General features: G+C 18.8%; 5 protein-coding genes across 5 annotated transcripts; 4 read left to right on the top strand and 1 right to left on the bottom strand.

The window, feature by feature from the left end:
* Positions 1-276: 276 nt before the first annotated feature.
* Positions 277-3,253, bottom strand: SRAE_X000170300 (Hypothetical protein; the record flags this gene model as incomplete). Its single annotated transcript, XM_024651963.1, has 2 exons — positions 277-2,964; positions 3,020-3,253. The coding sequence occupies 2 exons, from the start codon at positions 3,251-3,253 to the stop codon at positions 277-279; spliced, it is 2,922 nt and encodes a 973-aa protein (XP_024499171.1).
* A 742-nt stretch (positions 3,254-3,995) lies between these two features.
* On the top strand, positions 3,996-4,635 carry SRAE_X000170200 (Hypothetical protein; the record flags this gene model as incomplete). Its single annotated transcript, XM_024651952.1, has 3 exons — positions 3,996-4,061; positions 4,118-4,398; positions 4,455-4,635. The coding sequence occupies 3 exons, from the start codon at positions 3,996-3,998 to the stop codon at positions 4,633-4,635; spliced, it is 528 nt and encodes a 175-aa protein (XP_024499170.1).
* A 2,218-nt stretch (positions 4,636-6,853) lies between these two features.
* Positions 6,854-8,128, top strand: SRAE_X000170100 (Protein of unknown function DUF284,transmembrane eukaryotic family-containing protein; the record flags this gene model as incomplete). Its single annotated transcript, XM_024651941.1, has 3 exons — positions 6,854-7,357; positions 7,431-7,869; positions 7,917-8,128. The coding sequence occupies 3 exons, from the start codon at positions 6,854-6,856 to the stop codon at positions 8,126-8,128; spliced, it is 1,155 nt and encodes a 384-aa protein (XP_024499169.1).
* A 2,010-nt stretch (positions 8,129-10,138) lies between these two features.
* On the top strand, positions 10,139-12,547 carry SRAE_X000170000 (Thick veins protein; the record flags this gene model as incomplete). Its single annotated transcript, XM_024651930.1, has 5 exons — positions 10,139-10,319; positions 10,359-10,771; positions 10,831-11,092; positions 11,152-11,475; positions 11,526-12,547. The coding sequence occupies 5 exons, from the start codon at positions 10,139-10,141 to the stop codon at positions 12,545-12,547; spliced, it is 2,202 nt and encodes a 733-aa protein (XP_024499168.1).
* Positions 12,548-14,519: 1,972 nt separating this feature from the next.
* Positions 14,520-14,920, top strand: SRAE_X000169900 (Hypothetical protein; the record flags this gene model as incomplete). The annotated part of the gene is made up of 4 exons (XM_024651919.1): positions 14,520-14,627; positions 14,675-14,723; positions 14,779-14,799; positions 14,847-14,920. The coding sequence occupies 4 exons, from the start codon at positions 14,520-14,522 to the stop codon at positions 14,918-14,920; spliced, it is 252 nt and encodes an 83-aa protein (XP_024499167.1).
* Between the last annotated feature and the right edge of the window lie 3,224 nt (positions 14,921-18,144).

The raw sequence follows: 18,144 nt of genomic DNA, 5'->3' as shown, positions 1-18,144 counted from the left end.
TTAAAATTGAATATCCTTAGAGAATTTTAAAAAGAATAAAAAAGTTATTCTTCAAAATTTTATATATCAGTTTGTCATTTGTTTAAATTATATCTCTCTCTAGAGGTTATAAGAATACCACAAAAAAAAAATGATGGCTAAAGGGTACTGAGATGAATGAGTAATGGTAGAAAGTGATAGATATATACATATGTTGTGAAGGTAAATAATTACTTTTATTACAACTGAGGTGTAATTTAATAATAATGACATAATAATTAATTTATTTATTTATTTTTAATTTTTAAATGATCCTGCCGAAGTTGGTAGAGATGATAATAATGATGAACCATTTGTAAATGATTCTTTTTCTGATAACAATGTTGAAATTGATGATTTTTTTGAACTTTTATTTGATAAATTTTCAATTTTACTTGTGTTATTTGTAGATTTAGATGAATTTGTTGTTATTGTTGATGATGTTGTTAATGATGACAATGATAAATTGTCGTCATTTTTTTGAATATTTTTATTTTTTTCATTTTTATAAGATAAAGATGATATTGTTGAATCATTTGAATTTGAATTTTTTGATTGATTCTTTTCTTTTAAATTAATATCTTTCTCATTAATATTATCTTCTATAAATAATTTTTCAGATTTATTAATCTCATCTGACTTATTATTTTTAATTGAATTTCCACTTTCTGAAATTGATGAGATGTCAAAAAAAAGATTTTCACTGTTCAAATTTAAATTTTCATCCATATTTTTATTATTTAATGCTAAATCTAATTTATAATTAACAATATCATTTCCATCTATCTTATTAGATTCATTTTTATTATATCCTTTCAAAGAAATAATATTTTCGTTACTATTATATAGTGATTTAATATTAGATAAATTAATATTGTCATTTGTAGATATACTTTTATTTTTAATATCAGATATCTCAATAACATCTGTAACATTCTCCTCTTTACTGTTTCTTTTAAAATCATCAAAATTAGAAATAAATTGTGAATTTCCTGATTTTTGAAAAGTTTGATAAATGGTCATTTTTTTTTCATTTTTCTTATCCTCTTTATTACTGTTTTCTTTTTTAAGTAATGATATATTGATGGTAGATGATGTACTGTTGACAGTTTTTGGCTCCTCATTTATCATCTCATTAAAATATGTTGAATGATGTTGATTTTTGGATGGTGAAAAATTATTTTTTTCTAAACTTTCTTTTTTATCATTTAACTCCTTCATAGATATACTTATTTTACTTTGTGATGATTGAGTACCAATATTTGAAGTTGGAGGAATTATTTGACTTGTCAATGAAGATAATGATGATAATGAATTTACATCATTTATAACTTTAGATAAATTATTATTAGATTTAAGACTATTTTTCTTATCAGATGTAATAATATAATTATCAATTAACTCATCACCATTAAATGTATTTAATGATGATTTTAAAGAGTCAAGTTTACTAATATCATTTTTTGATGAAATTAAATTAATATTACTATTTGTTTGTTGTAATTTTTGAGAGCTTATAATTGATAATGAAGGAGTATTTCTTTGAATTACATCATTTTTTGAAGGCATATTATTAGAAGAGTTATTTGATAATGATAAAATAAAATCCTCTCTTTTATTTTTTTCTTCCATCAAAAAATCTTGTCTATTGTTTTTATTTGATATAAATGTATATCTACTAATTACATTATTATTAGATGACAATGGCATTTTATGATTAGTTTCTTCATTTAAATCATAATTTGACTCGTTTACTTGTTTATCATATAATATGTCATCATTTTGTAACTGGCCAGATACATTTATATGATTTTTGTTATTTTCCATTGAAAAAGAATTAATGTTGTTGTCATTTTTATTTGAAATATTATTATTTAATGACAGAGAAGAAATGACGTCAAAAACTTTATCATTATTTAATTTAATATTATTCCATTTTTTTAAGTTATTTGTGTTAACTTTAATGGATTTAACATTAACTTCAGATTTATAAGAAGAATTTTTATGTGAAGAATTTTCAGTGTGTTTTTTTGGTATTGGAGATGAATATTGTCTAGGTGTTTCAAAATACTCTGTAAAACTTCTGTCAACATCTGGATACATTATTATATCATTGTTTAATAAATTTTTTTTCTCAACTTTTGGTGTATATTCAATATCTCTAATTGTAGATATTCCAGCACTTGTTCTTTTAGAATATATATTTTCTTCTTTATTAGAATTATCATTTTTGATATTGTAATTTTTATCAATGTTGTTATTTGGTTCTTCAGATTTTACTTTTTTTATTATTATTTGACTTTGATTATTATGATACATTTCAGAAATACTTTCATCATTCCACACATTATCTTCTACTTCCTGTTCATCATCTACCATCTCTTCATCAGTTGTGTTTTCTTCACCAATTCCAGATAATCTTGGTACTTCTATTTCTTGTTTAGGCTTATATACTTTTTCTAGACATGCCATTTTTCTGTAAACATAATTTCTATTATTATATTTATTTGAAATATCATCTTGATATTCTTTTTTTATATCTTCAGAAATTATTTTTTCTAATTGTGGTTTTATAAAATTTTTATTAGAACAATTATAACATAAAATATCTTGTTTTTCATTTGTTAATACATGTGAAATCGATTTTTCTTTTAAATTGTCTATTATTTTCAATGTTTCTTTGTAATGAATCAAAAATTTAGAAAAATCTGTACTTATTTCTTTTTTATATTTCGTAAAATCAAAATTTTTTTCATTTTCATTTTTAAAAGTCTCATTATTATTACAAGAATAATTTATTGTATAATCAACAATTTTTTCATTCGTATATTTCTTTTTTAATCCATTATTTTTAAGAATATAATTTTTTTTTAAATCTTTTGCTTTAATATTTGTATAGTTTTTTTCTCTAAAATTTGGTAAAATTAATTTTGGTATTTTTTGAATCTATAAGTATATATTAATTATTTAAAAAAAGATAATAAATAAAATATTATTATACCTTTTTTTGTTTATTTATGTTGTATGGTCGATAATTTTCTTCATGTGATATTTGACGATAGGAACAAACTACGTTATGAAGTTTGTTTGATGATAAATATTGATGAAGATAACATAAACCAACTTCTTTTGCTCCAATTTGCGATTGATTAATAATTTTTTTACTTAAATTATTAGCTTTATATTGTAAATTTTGAATATAACGATGTTTTTCGTGCCTAGGAGAAAACCTCATTCCATTTGATATAGAAAAAAATATAATAATAAAGATTGACTATGTATACTTTTAAGTAACATATATAAGAAATATAAACTTTTTTTTATTATTATTTTATATAAGTAGCTTTATTATATTGTAGATATCGAATTAATGAGATTTGTTGCTAAGCAACTAAAAAATCACTTTAAAATATTTAATCATAAAATCATTTAAATTAACTATTATTATTATGTTATCAAAATACAGTCAATTCATTATATCAAATAATTAATTTAAAATAAAAAAAAATTTTTTTCTTATTAATAATAAAAAAATTCTTGAAGTATAGTTCTATTATATTTAATGATCTAATAAAAATGTATTATACATACTCTATATTCGACATATTATTTAAGTCTAATCCAAGAAAACTATTATTTATTAGGTAATATAAAATTACTTAAAAATAGCCTTTTATACTTTTACCTCAATTTAAAAGTTAATTGTTATACATAAATGTATACTTAATTATATCCTCAATGTAAAATTAGGGTGGATTAGCTATAATACATATATTGTATAAGAAATTAACAATGATTGACAATAGAATCTTCCTAATAAACCCCGTCTTTAGATAATGTGAAGATTTAATATTATAGGTAGATGCGCAAACAATTTGTAAATAATCAAAATTTATTTGTCATTTACATACCAAAATTTTATTTAACATCATATCAAATACAAAATATAACTATATGTTAATATATTCTTTTATATTATGATTTTTGATAAATTTTTAAATTCAAAATCATTTATTATTGTTTGTTTTCAACAATTATCAAATGTAAGCATTATATATAATAATAAATTATTTAAATAATTACATATCTTTTTTTTTAGAATTGGATAACAATTTTATATTTAATTCTTTCATTAACACATCTTATATATACATGTGCTCCAAGTAATGGAAATGGTGGTGTTCGACCAAATGCTACAACAACTACATTATCACCTTCTTTAACAACTACTACTACTACAACTCTTTCAACAACTACAATTACTGGAAATTGTTGTCCGGCACTTGTACAAACTTTTGAAGGAACAACATTTGCTGATGGTAATTTAACATTAACTTATGATAATGATAATTGTAGAACATTCGTTGATATGTTTTGCACGTATGTTTTTTTTTATTTTTATTTTAATTTAAAATATTATTTACTATTCATTTTAGGCAACCATTACAAGATCTTTCATTATATGCAGCAATCGTTGTAAATACAAATAATTTTATGAATTATAATTTTATGAATGTTACTTGGAATGCAACATGTTCTAATGGTGTATGGATAACAGGAGAACCACCTTTACAAATTAATATATTACAATGCTTATTAACAGAACCAATTACATAATTTATTTTTCAAAAAGAAAAAAGAAATACTAGCTATTTTATTAATCGCAATTTTCATACAATAATTATTTAATTTATAAATAATAATTAATTTATACTTAAATTTATAAAAAAAAAATTTATATTATTATATATATTACGTCACTATATTAAAAATATTACTATTATACATATTAAATAATTTAGCTATATACCTATTTATAATGAATTATTTCAAATGATTCTATATAACTATTATTTTTTGTTATTTCACCATTAGGAAAATAATCATTTTCAGAAAGAGATTTTAAAGATTGTATAAATCCAGCCATAACACAAGGAACAGATAGAATATTAAGGTTAAAATAAAATCTCATAATTAAATATGTATTTAAAATTACTCCATTTTCAAAAAATTCTGAATTATATGACATAATAATATTTAATATATATATTGAAATAAAAACATATATATTGTTTCCAAAACATTGTATTTTAGATTTCATATTAATAAATAAATCATCACTTTTTAAATTGATTCTTCCCTAAAAAAAATATTTTATAGTATTTTAGTTATTGATAATTTAAAGTGTATATACTTTTAAATATATATGTCAAATAGATAATTAAAAAAAAACATACATTTGTTGACATTAAAAAATGAGTCTTTTTTTTTATCAAAGAGTATATCATTCCAAATATTGTAGCACTATATAATATAAATATTGTAAAAAATTTATTGAAATAGATTGTTGATAAAAATATACAAATATCTCCAAAAATAATACTTATTAAATATATTATAGAAGTTGATTTTTTCATATATAATTCATTATTTATATTTAAATGAATCATTGATTCCCAAAAAATTAATATTATTGAGAGAAGAAAAATATTTTGAATACCGGAAAAAATTAAATAATAATTATCATTTAACTGTTTTTGATTAAATTTTTGTAATAATTTATACTCATAGTAAGAAAAAATAAAATTAATTATAGAAAAATGTACAAAATAGATGCCTTTTCGTGTTCTTCGAAAAATAAAATTTTTACAAAAACACAACATTATAATAATAAAAATTATAGATGTTGGTATCATATAGATAAACATTACGTTTTAAAAATAAAACTATTTATTTTTTTCCTAAAAAAAAAATTTCTTTTTATTATTTTTTAAGTCATAATAATTTAATAAAAAAATTAGATAGAAATTTAAAATATAATTTGTATATACATATTTTTGAAATAAAATGTATAATAAATTTCTAATTATAATATGATATTTTATTAATGATCTTTTATATCTTTATCATTAAAAATTTTAAAATCAAATAATGATAAAAATGTTATATAAAGAAATAATATAAGAAGAAAATACTAAGAATTGCATTAATGGATAGGATATTGACATATTTATTCATACTTTTAACGTAATGTTTTATGATATAATAATGTGTACTCTTTAATTTCTCCACTGCTTGGACTTCAATAATGTATCGGTGTACAATTTATTACTTTCAAAAGTATATTTTATAGTCTTTCTTTTTAAAAAGAAAAAACTTAGATATTCGATTATTGGTATGTTTTTGTATTATAAATGCAATTCTATATAAGTTAAAATTTTTAATTCAAAATTGATCTATGTTTAACTAAATATTATTTTTAGTATAATATTATAACAATATTATTCTTCATACATCAATACATATTTGTATGTATATTATTTAAAATTATTATTTTTTTTTTAAGATAATATTTTTTATAATTATTATTTCTTTTTTTTTACATTCTTTTAAACAAAAAAAATTAAATGTTTAATTATTAAAAAATAACAACATTTCTAATGTTTTTTCTATGGTAAAACATTTTTAAAATTATTACCTACCAACTATTTATTTTAATATTTAGACATGTATATAACTATTTGTTATATATTTATAAGTTTTATTATTTTGAAGTTACCCTAGTATCTCTGTCTTTTACATATGTGTATTTAGACTATATATACTTAAACGTACATATATGAGACTATTTTCTCTGCAGATTGTCTTTTTGAAAAACGTAAACATTTATTGTTAGTAAACTTTTAAAATTATAATAATTTAATTTTACTTTATTTAATAAAATAATATATTTTAAAATCTATTTAAAAAAAAATTATTATTATATTATATTTTTTAGTTATTTTTGTTATATATATATATATATTATTATTATTATTATTATTATTATTGTTATATGAGGAATACATTTGAAATGCAAGTACATAACAGAGATAATGTAAGAAGAATAAACAACAGAGGAGATATAAATTCAACTGAATCAAGTTTACCCGATAATGATTTAATATCTCAAGCAACATCATCTGTTAATACACAAAAAACGACATCATCTAATTTATCAAGTCAAAAAATAAATAAACCTAAAGTTACAGCCTTTAGACAACAAAAATTACCGGCATGGCAACCAGTTCCAACAGCAAAATCTGTTATTCCAGCAATATTTATTGTTGGTATTGTATTTCTACCAATTGGTGCTGTACTTCTTGCTGCAACAAAATCTGTTGTTGAGTATGAAACAGAATATACAGATTGTTCAACACCAGTATGTTTTTTAACAATACATATTACTGAAGAAATGAAAGGTAATGTATATTTTTATTATGGATTAGATAATTTTTTCCAAAATCATCGACGTTATATAAAAAGTCGAAATGATGAACAATTATTAGGACGTTTATCGGTAAATTTTTTTTTATTTTAATTATTTTTTATTATATATATAAATATATTCTTTTTTTTTTAATATAATTTAGGAAATTAGTGATTGTGACCCATATGATAAAGATCCTGTAACTAATAAATCTTATGCACCTTGTGGAGCAGTTGCAAATTCAATGTTTAATGATACATTTGTACTTTCATTAAATAGTGTTCCAATTCCGTTTACATATGAAGGTGTAATTTGGAATGTTGATCAAAATAATAAATTTAAAAATCCTGAAGCACCAAACGGAAATTTATGTGAAGCATTCGCAAATTATTCAAAACCAATGAATTGGATTAAATCACCATGTGAATTGGATATATCTAATCCAAATAATAATGGTTTTAAAAATGTTGATTTTATTGTTTGGATGAGAACTGCCGCATTACCAAATTTTAGAAAACTTTATAGAATATTAGATCGTAATCAAGATACAATTTTTAAAAATGGTTTACCAATTGGTGATTATACATTAACAATTAATAATAGTAAGTAAAATTTAATTAAAAAATAATGTATATTTTTTATTATTTAGATTATCCTGTAAAACAATTTAATGGACGCAAATATTTTATCATATCTACATTATCATGGGCAGGTGGATATAATTTATTTTTAGGAATAGCTTTTCTTATAGTTTCTGGAATTTGTATATTAGCAGGAATTGGACTTCTTATAATTCATCTCAATTTTGGTCATTCATTAAAAGAACTCGGTAACGTTGCTGATCGTCCTTGCACCAATTAATCACGAATTAAGACATCTTTAAATTTTATTACCAAAATTTTTTCATCCAACATATCCTGTTTAAATGCCGCTATTTTGTATAATTATATATTTGTAAAAAAAAAGTTTTTTGAAACATATGTTAAAACATGATCAAAAGAAAAGGTATAAATCAAAGTAAAAATTTATTTTTATTAATCTTTTTTTTTTACTTTAAATATGGAGTAAAATAAAAAATTTGTAATTTTTTTTAATTAATACAATAGATAAATTTTATGATGATATTATAAAAGAATTGTTATAATTATAAAATTAATCCATTTTTTTTTAAAAGCAATTGAAATTTAAATAAATATTCTTTTTGTATTTATTTCCTATCATCTTTAAAGTTATTTTAATTAAAATATTAGTAAGTAAAAATAAAAGAACCTCTTACTATAGAAAAATTAATGACAATCAACTAAAATGTTGAAATAACTAACTCTATACAATAGAATACTATAAACTTAATCTGTGACTGTTTTATAGAGTTAATTTTAATGTTAAAGATGTTTCGCTAACTCTTTTAAAGAATGTAAATATATTTACATAATTCTTCATTTAATTTTTCTCATTAACAATTATCATTTGTTTGAGTCAAAAATAATTTGTAACAATTATATAAAATTAAATTACTTTTATCTTATAGTTTAAATGATAATTTAATTGATAGGTATATTATGTATGATAATAAATATTAACTAATTGTTTTCACTTTATAATTGTTTGCTAAATAATTACCTTCACTAATTTATTTCATAAAAAAGTAAAAAAAATAGTGTCATTGCTTATTAACAAATTATATATCTTATATTAACTAAAATTTTAGTATTTTATTTAACTTCTATAATCATAAAAGTTTCTTTTTAATTTATACATAATATTTTAAATTAACTATAATATAATTATTTTAATTTACATAAAAAAATATATATATAATTAATATTATTTTATAATAAATTGTACATTCTTATAAAATGTTATATAAATATTATCTTTTTTTTTTTATTTTATTTTATAAAATATTGTCTTAAATGACTTTATTTGTTATTTTTGCATATAATAAATGTCTTATCTAAGGCAAATAATGTCATACTAATTACGGCTCCATTTTGGCTTCAATTGTAGATTTGATGGACTAAAAAAAAAGAAAACATTATTGGAGCCAAAATTAAAAGATAATTTTGACCTTTTTTTTACAAAAATAAAAAAAATTTATTCTAACATTCATTTGACAACAATTTAAAAGCAATATTTTAGATAAATGTAAATTTTCTTTGTTTAAATTTCAATGATTGCGAAATAGATATCTATAAAAACATAAACAATCACAATATTTGTCTCCATATTGTCGCAATAAGAGGTTGTTACAACTAGAATTATAAAATAAATTTTTAAAAATTTTTACCAAAATTAAGTTATAATAGTTTTAAAAGTTAATATTGAATAGTTTACTTAAATATATTTAAATATTTATACATTATAAAAGTTTAAAATTACTATAAGTTTATTTTTCTTTTTTGATAAAAAAAAAGTTAAGACAAACAAAATTTTTTTAATTTTATATAATTTTTTTATACAATATTTGATTTAAATTCATTTTTATTTTTTTAACATATTGTAATTATTTTTTTTTTGTTTTATTTTTTATATAATAACAATATATATATTTTTTAATTCTTATAAAAAGTATATATTTAAACTTAATTATTAATCATATAATTTTTTAAAATTTTAAAGTAGTTTTATGCTATTAAATTTCTTAATATTTTATGTGTTATTAGATAATATATTATATTTTTACGACATTATAGTTAACTTTTGGTAGAATAGAAAAAAAAATTTGGTAATATATTAATATCATTAATACTGATTAAAAATTTTTCTATCATTTAAATAATATTTTTAGATTGTTATCATTTTTCTATTGTCATTTGTTACATTATATGTTTATATAATTTTTTAACTACAAAATTTTTACACATCATAGTGATGGATAAACATTTTGTAAAAAATGAGTATTATACAAATAAAAAGTTTTTATTTGTATTTTATATTATTTATATAATCAATTCATTACATGCCAATGGAACTATTATACAAAAAGGTGTCAATTTAAAAATTTTCAAACGAGATAATAATTTATTTCATAATAATCATCTTTCATTAAAAGGTAAATTTTATTATACTTGTGTTATATTTTTTTATATAGATAAAAATCAAAAAGAAAAAAACAATATTGTTAATTTTATAGAAAATGATAATAAATTATATGATGATAGTACAAATAAATTTAAAAGTAATGACATTTATGAAGAAATTGCTGAAGAATCGTCAAAACAATATAATTCGCATTATTTAAGTTTATATCGATCAGATTTAAAAGGAAATTACTTGGAATCAAATGAAAAAGTTAAAGAAGTTCAATTTACTGATAAGGACAAATGTTTTTGCAATTATATTGATCACCTTTGTGATGGTGAAGATTTTTGTTTCAAGGCAAAAGGTGCAGCATGTTTTCATGCTATAACAATTGATGAAGATGATGAAACAAAAGAAGTTGAGATCTATCATGAATATGGTTGTGCACCTTTAGAAAGAGGTGGTCATGGTTCGCATTTTACTGTATGTTAATTTTTTTTAATATTAAAAAATATTTTTTTTTTTATTTATTTTTATTTTAGTGTAATGCTTATAGGACACTTTCATTTACTAAGACAACAATTGCATGTTGTTATGAAGGAAATAAATGTAATTTAAATATAACACCATTAGATCCAAAAATTAATGATACACATATTAATAAAAATATATTTGACATATTTTATTATAAAAATGGCAAATCAATCAATTTTCTATATTTGGGATTATTAATCATAATTATTTTAATATTTACATTTATTTGCTTTTATTCACTTTTAAATGTTTCTTTGACAAAATTAAAAAGTATGTTTATAATATATTTATATATATATATATAATTTTTAATTAATATTTTTTTTAAGAAGTAAGTGAATTTCAAGAATTACCAACAACAGATACACAAAAACCAATAAATAATAATTTTAAAAGAATTAATGAAAAAGAATCTTGTAACGATTTTACTAGTGGATCTGGTTCACTTTTAGCATCACTTAATCAAAGAACAATTGCTTTAGATATAAGAATTGATAAAATGATAAGTAAAGGAAGGTATGGTGAAGTTCATCGTGCTACATATCGTGGAAGTTATGTCGCAGTCAAAACATTTTATACAACTGTTGAAGATTCATGGAAAAATGAAAAAGAAATTTATTTAACGGAAATGTTTAATCATGAAAATATATTACGTAAATTATACTTTATTATATTAAAAATATATCTATTTATCTTATTATAGAATTTATTGCTGCTGATATTTGTTCAGTCGATTCAATAACAAAAATGTTACTGATAACAGATTATCATTCATTAGGATCATTATATGATTATTTACAAAATCATAATAATTTATTGATAAGAGAAGGATTGTCACTTGCAATGACATCTGCATGTGGATTAGAACATTTACATAATAAAATTTTAGGTACAGGTAATAATAAAAAACCTGAAATGGCACATAGAGATATAAAATCTAAAAATATTATTGTTAAACGTCAAGGTGTTTGTTGTTTAGCTGATTTTGGTATGGCATTAAAAAATGATGGAGAAAAATATTTAAATAATATAAAAATAAAGGTTGGTACACGACGATATATGGCTCCTGAATTATTAAATGAAACATTGAATCCTAAAAATTTTGAATGTTTTAAACAATCAGATATTTATTCATTTTCACTAGTTATGTGGGAAATTATAAGACGTATTAATGGTAATCCTTCAACATCTAGTTCATTTTTATCAAAAAATACTTTAAAACCAAATTATAAATGTAATACATATAATGGTAGTGGAAGTTTAATATCAGGTGGTAGTCATTCAAGTTCAGGTTATGGATCAACAACATCTTCAATAAAAACACCTTTATTACATCAAAATAGTAATAAAAATGAGATAAATAATAAAAATGAAATAATTAGTGATAAAATTAATCCATATTTTTTACCATATGAACCATGGGTTCCTTCAGATCCATCTTTTGAACATATGTATGAAATAGTTTGTGTTAAAAAAATGCGACCAGAATTTAGTACAGATTGGTTTAATGAAAATAACTACATATTAAACAAACTCTCAAATCTTATAAAAGAATGTTGGTTTGAAAATCCTTCAAGCAGGCATACTGCATTAAAAATAAAAAAAGATCTTTTAAAATTAATTGAAATTTATGATACGGAAACTTTAGTGAAAAAATCTTGCCATAATATTAATTCTCCTGTTTTGTCTCAAACATATTTTGAAACAGTAAACCAGTCAAATTAAAAAAATATAATATCAATATATTGTTTATAAATTATATAGTTGTAAAATTACTAAAAAAAATGTAAATAATTTTAATGTTTTTAATATACACAGAAATAAAAAATTAATTTTTAATTTTAAAAGATTTTTTTTCTTCTAAACAACATTTTTAATTTGAAAGAAAAAGTTGTATATTTTAACTTATTTAAAAAATATCAAAACTTAATTTTTCAAAACAATAAAGTAAATAATATAAAAAAAAATGTAATTCATTTGAAATTAATCTAACTTAAATAGCTATATAAGCAATAGAATAGCATGCAGTTAATAAGTTTATTTTCTTATAATTTTTTTAATTTTAAATTACTATTTCAAAAGTTTTTTTTTATTTTAAAATCAAGATTATTAAATAAATTTTAAATGCGGTTTTTTAGAAGTTGTTAGCATTTTGTAAAATTATATTGAATTTGTCTTCATTCAGAAAAATGTTATAAACATTTATTTTAAAAATTTTCAAATTAGATAAAATTTTAAAAAATAATATTTGTTATATTTAAAATAAATTTTTTGATCAATACATATATTATTGTCAAATTTAAAAAGTTTGAAAAGTTAATTTTTTTATTTTAATTAAAGAAATTATTTTTTAAATACTTTACTATTTTTTATTTTTATCATTTATTACAAGTTTTTCTATTACTTTCGTTATCAATTTAGCTATAATTTAGAATTTTAATTTTGCGTTTTCTTTTAAATTTTTTTATAAAATATTTCATACTTAAGATTTACCAATAAAATTTTTATATAATACTTTAAAAGATTTTTTTCATAACTCTTGTAAATTTGATTTTAATTACCTTTTTTTTAATTATACAATTAATATTTGTTTATTAAAATAATTTAAATTAAATTTATTTCAAAATTATACATTTTTACCACTTTTATTGTCCTATAAATTAGAAATATATAATTTTTTATTTATTTACCATTTCAATTGCTTTAACTTTATTATTTTTTTTCCACAAAAATAAATGCTTAGAAATGTAGAATATAGAATTTTATTTATTTTTAAGTTTTAAAGACATTTTTTAAAAAATCTTTTAATATTACTATGAATTTTAACACAATGTCACGATCTTTAAAAAAACCCATAAAATTAAATTTTCTATCTCTTAATAAAAACCACTTCTAATTTCAAATTACAACATTTTTTAACATCAGAAAGTTTTTTAAATCATAAAATATGAATATTAAAACAGTAAAGCGAAAATGATTTTTAATAAAACAATTTATATTTTTGTTAAAAACAAAATGTGTACTTTTTATTTTTTGTGGATTAATTTTTTTTTATAATAGATTTAAGGATATTAAAAATTAGCAAACAAAAAAGTACAAATAATAGTTGAAATTTTCTTAAATAAAGTTTATTTTAAAATATAAATTTATACTTTAATGAATTAAAATATACGTATCATAATATATTGATAATAGATTTAAATTATATTTTTTTTTTCATTTCTAATTAAGAAAAAAGTTTCAATTTAAAACATTTTAGATAAAAATTTTTTTTATAATCAAAATTTTAGCTACTGTTACTTTAATAAAAAAATAGTTTTAAAATTTTTCAAGATAAAATCATTTAAAGTTATAAATATAATTATTAATTTCTAAAAATCTAACATTTTTTTAAAATACATTTAAAAAAACATATAAAAGTGCTTTTTAAGAATAAACCTTTTTTATCATTAAATTATTATTATAAAAATAGATGAAATAATTTAAAAACTAAACAGCAATTGTTTTTATAAGAAATTAAAAATAATTTTAATTAAAATATAACTTATAGTGCTATTTTATCAAATGAAAAAAGATATAATAAAAGAACAATAAATATTTGATATTAAATTTAATCTTTTTTATTTTTTTAATTTGATATATAAATATATAATAGCATATATAGCACTTTTTATAAAGTTAAGATACACATATCAAAATGATATTTTTAACAAATTTTTTTAAATTATTCTTATTTTTTAATTTTATATTATTATTAAAAGGCTATTTATTTATTGACGAAACAAAAAATCTTTATAATAATTATGTAAGAATGTAGTGTAAAACAAATTTATAAATATTTTTAATTTTTAGAATACATTAGAAAGAAACAAGAGAAAAATAAAACGCAGTGATTCTGAAGGTAATTAAACTTTTTAGCTAAAATTTTCATTGTCTTTATTTCACTATATATTTAGATAAAGAAAAAGAACTTATTGGTATGCAATTTTAATAAAATGTTTTAATTCCAAATTAAAATTTTTAGCATTTTTATTAAAGGGTAGTGGTTATGAAAATCATTTGTCTTTATTACCTTGGGATTGGATTGATAGTTTTTAAAATTTAAACAGTATTTAAGTGGTTTTTATTATAAAAATATTAAAAATGTTATTCTAAGTAAAGTTGCAGAGATACTTTTTTTATACATTTAAATACAAAAATATTATAAGTCAGTTAAAAAAACCAAAATTGTTAAAAAAAAAAAAATTCATGAGTATTTAAATCTCATTTACAATTTTCAATATAAATTTACAAAATAATTGAATGAAAGTAATTATTTATGTATAATTTTTTAAATTTTATTTGAAAAAATGTGTTATTATACTTTACAATTATGATGTCAAATAAACTTAATGTTGAACTGATTGTTTATCTTTTTTTATTTAAAAATATGTAAAAATATTTACAATAATGCAAAATAACATAATTAAAATATTTTAACTTTATATAAACACTAATTTATGTTAAAAAATTGATAAAAATTTTATATTTATGCAAATTGTGATTAAATTTAAAATATTAGTATTGGTATCAATAGAAAAAGATGTAAAATTTATTACATTTTAATTGTAATAATTTTTAAAAGAAATTTTTTTTAATATTTAGTTATACTACTACATATTTTTAATAGAAGTTTTAAATTTTTATAAAAATGTAAAAAATTAAAATTAAATATTACGTTCGTTTAAAACTCGATTAAACTACATTTTCAGCATAAGTAAAAAAATTTTTTATGTTTAATTATATTAAAAATTAATAAAGTTTTATATAAGAAGTGTAATTGATTAAATAATCACTAATAATAAAATAAAACTGTTTCAATTACTTTTGTAATTATCCTTCTTTTATCATTACGTTATTCAAATGGATTAAGTTGCAAAATATTAAATTACACAAAAATCATAATATGTAAATTAAAAAATTAACGAATGGAATTAAAATGTTAAATTTTTTAGGATGACATAATAACACTTCAAAGATTTGATTGAGAAAAACAAAGTTACAAAAAAAATGTGTTTTTAAATACTTTATGTAATATTTATCAGCATTGTAAACAGCTTTAGAAACTGATAATGCTACTACATGTATTAATTTGAAATTGATTAAACTACATTTTTACGACACTTTCTAGTACTACTTCTTGTGGTTTAAAAAACAATTTATTAAGAAACTTGCTTTGTTTGACTTTTTTTTTTAACTGTCAAGTTTAAAAAAAATTCAACCGAAATAAAAGTTACTTTAACCACGATTATTACAACAATCACAATAATAACTAAAACTTGTAAAATTGACAATTTTTTATATCATTTTTCTATTGCAAATGAAACACCAATACTGACAACTTTTTCTCTATGTAATTTTTTGATGTATCATCCAAAATTTTATTTAATTATACTTTAGATCTGTAATGTCAGTATAAATGTAGCATCAAAAAACAAGACTAAAGGAGAATGAAAAAAATATATACAGTTTAGACATAAGAATGTCCTCAACGTAGAATCAATAAAAAATCTAAAAAAATTCACTTTTTAATATTTTTATAATTTTTTGTAATTTTATTATTACATAATAAATGTTCACCTTTATTTTTTGTTTCATTTTATAAATAGTAGAAAGAAAAACTCAATGAAATTAGCTTTTCATTAGGAATGGGAAACCATAGAATTCATCAAGTGGCTACCAGTAACTACTAGTCATAATAATTTTTTTAATAAGAAATCAAGTGGATTTTGTTTATTTTTAATTTCTTTTTAAATTATAACATCTTAACCACAAAATTTAATATATAGCACTACAGTTACAATTGTGGAAACTACTAGAATTCCGAAAAAAAAATTTGCTATAATAATTTATTAAATATTTATAAAATTTTGTAATTTTACATTTGACATTAAACAATAAAAAAGATGATTTTATAAAATTAGTAAATATATTTATTTGAAGTTTAAATTATTTTTTAAAAAATTTTATCAGAAAAAGTACATTTTAGCAAATTTTTTTTAACCATTGTTTTTAAAATATTAAAATATATTGAAAAAGCATCTATAAAATTTAAAAAATGTTTTAAATTAATGAAAAAAGAAAAAGTAAACAACTAATGAAATTTGAAAATTTAAATATTAACAAGTTAAACGTGTGTAATTTAAAAATGACTATATATGTAAAAAATGTTTCTAATATTAAAGTGTTTTTATAAAAATTTATAGCACTAAGTAATTTGCATAGGGTGCTTAAATTCTGTTTAAAACTTTACACAAAACTAATATTTGATTTAGATAACACTTTCTTAATAGTTATAGAAATTATAACTAAAATTTTTTTTAAAAAAATGTATTTTTAAAACTTTTAGGTAATAAATAAAATTGTTAAATTTTTTATAAATTAAACAATTTTTCAAAAATCATAAAAAGTTTATCAAAAAACTATTTAAAAAAATTTAATTCTTTTAATTTTTTAAAATATATAGTAGTAAATGTTGTCTTTCTATAACGTTATCCTATATATATATAGAGGAGAAATGACTTTCAAAAAGTGATTTTTGAAATTTAAATTTTTAATAAAAGTTTCTAATGTAAAAAAACACGCTGATAACGATAAGCACATTTATTTTTTAAAAAAATAATTTTTTCATTGAGATATTGCAGCATAAACATAAAAAAGTAGCATCAGTAATATCTGCTCCAAAATTGTTATTTCAAGTGATTTTTAAATAAACAACTTTGATTTAGGTAAAGAAGGATCAGAAAAACCGTTTTCAATATTAACATCTTGAAAAAAATAATTTTGAAGCAAGATATAAGCTTCTGAAGTTGGACTAAAACTTTTCTGCATTTTTTTAATTTTTAATGTCCCATAACTTTTTAAAAAAAAAAATTTTCAAAAAAAGAAAAAAAGTACTTTTAGATAATTTGAAGCGCTACATTTTAAGCACTATTAAGTTTCTGTAACTTTATTCGTTCTTGAGATAATCAAAAAATAAATTTTTTTTAAAAATTTTTTTTTCATCAAAAAAATTATTTATTAGCCATAATTTTTTATAAAGTAATTTTTTGGAAATGATAATGGGTAAATTAATTATGTAATTTTTGAAAGCCTTTCAGATAAAATTAATTTCATCAAAAAATATTCATTGGCTCCAGAGTTATGACCAAAAATAAAATTTTGAAATTTTGAAAATTTTCGTGTTTATTTTAAAAAAAATATATAAAAAATTAAGTTTTTGCAAAAAGAAAAAAAACGTCTGGGGATATTTTTATGGGCTACAATTTGATATCAGATTCATG

This window comes from Strongyloides ratti, scaffold srae_chrx_scaffold0000002 (assembly GCF_001040885.1).
Source record: "Strongyloides ratti genome assembly S_ratti_ED321, scaffold srae_chrx_scaffold0000002".
NCBI classification, from domain to species: domain Eukaryota; kingdom Metazoa; phylum Nematoda; class Chromadorea; order Rhabditida; family Strongyloididae; genus Strongyloides; species Strongyloides ratti.
This window is presented reverse-complemented; position numbering and strand designations above follow the sequence as displayed.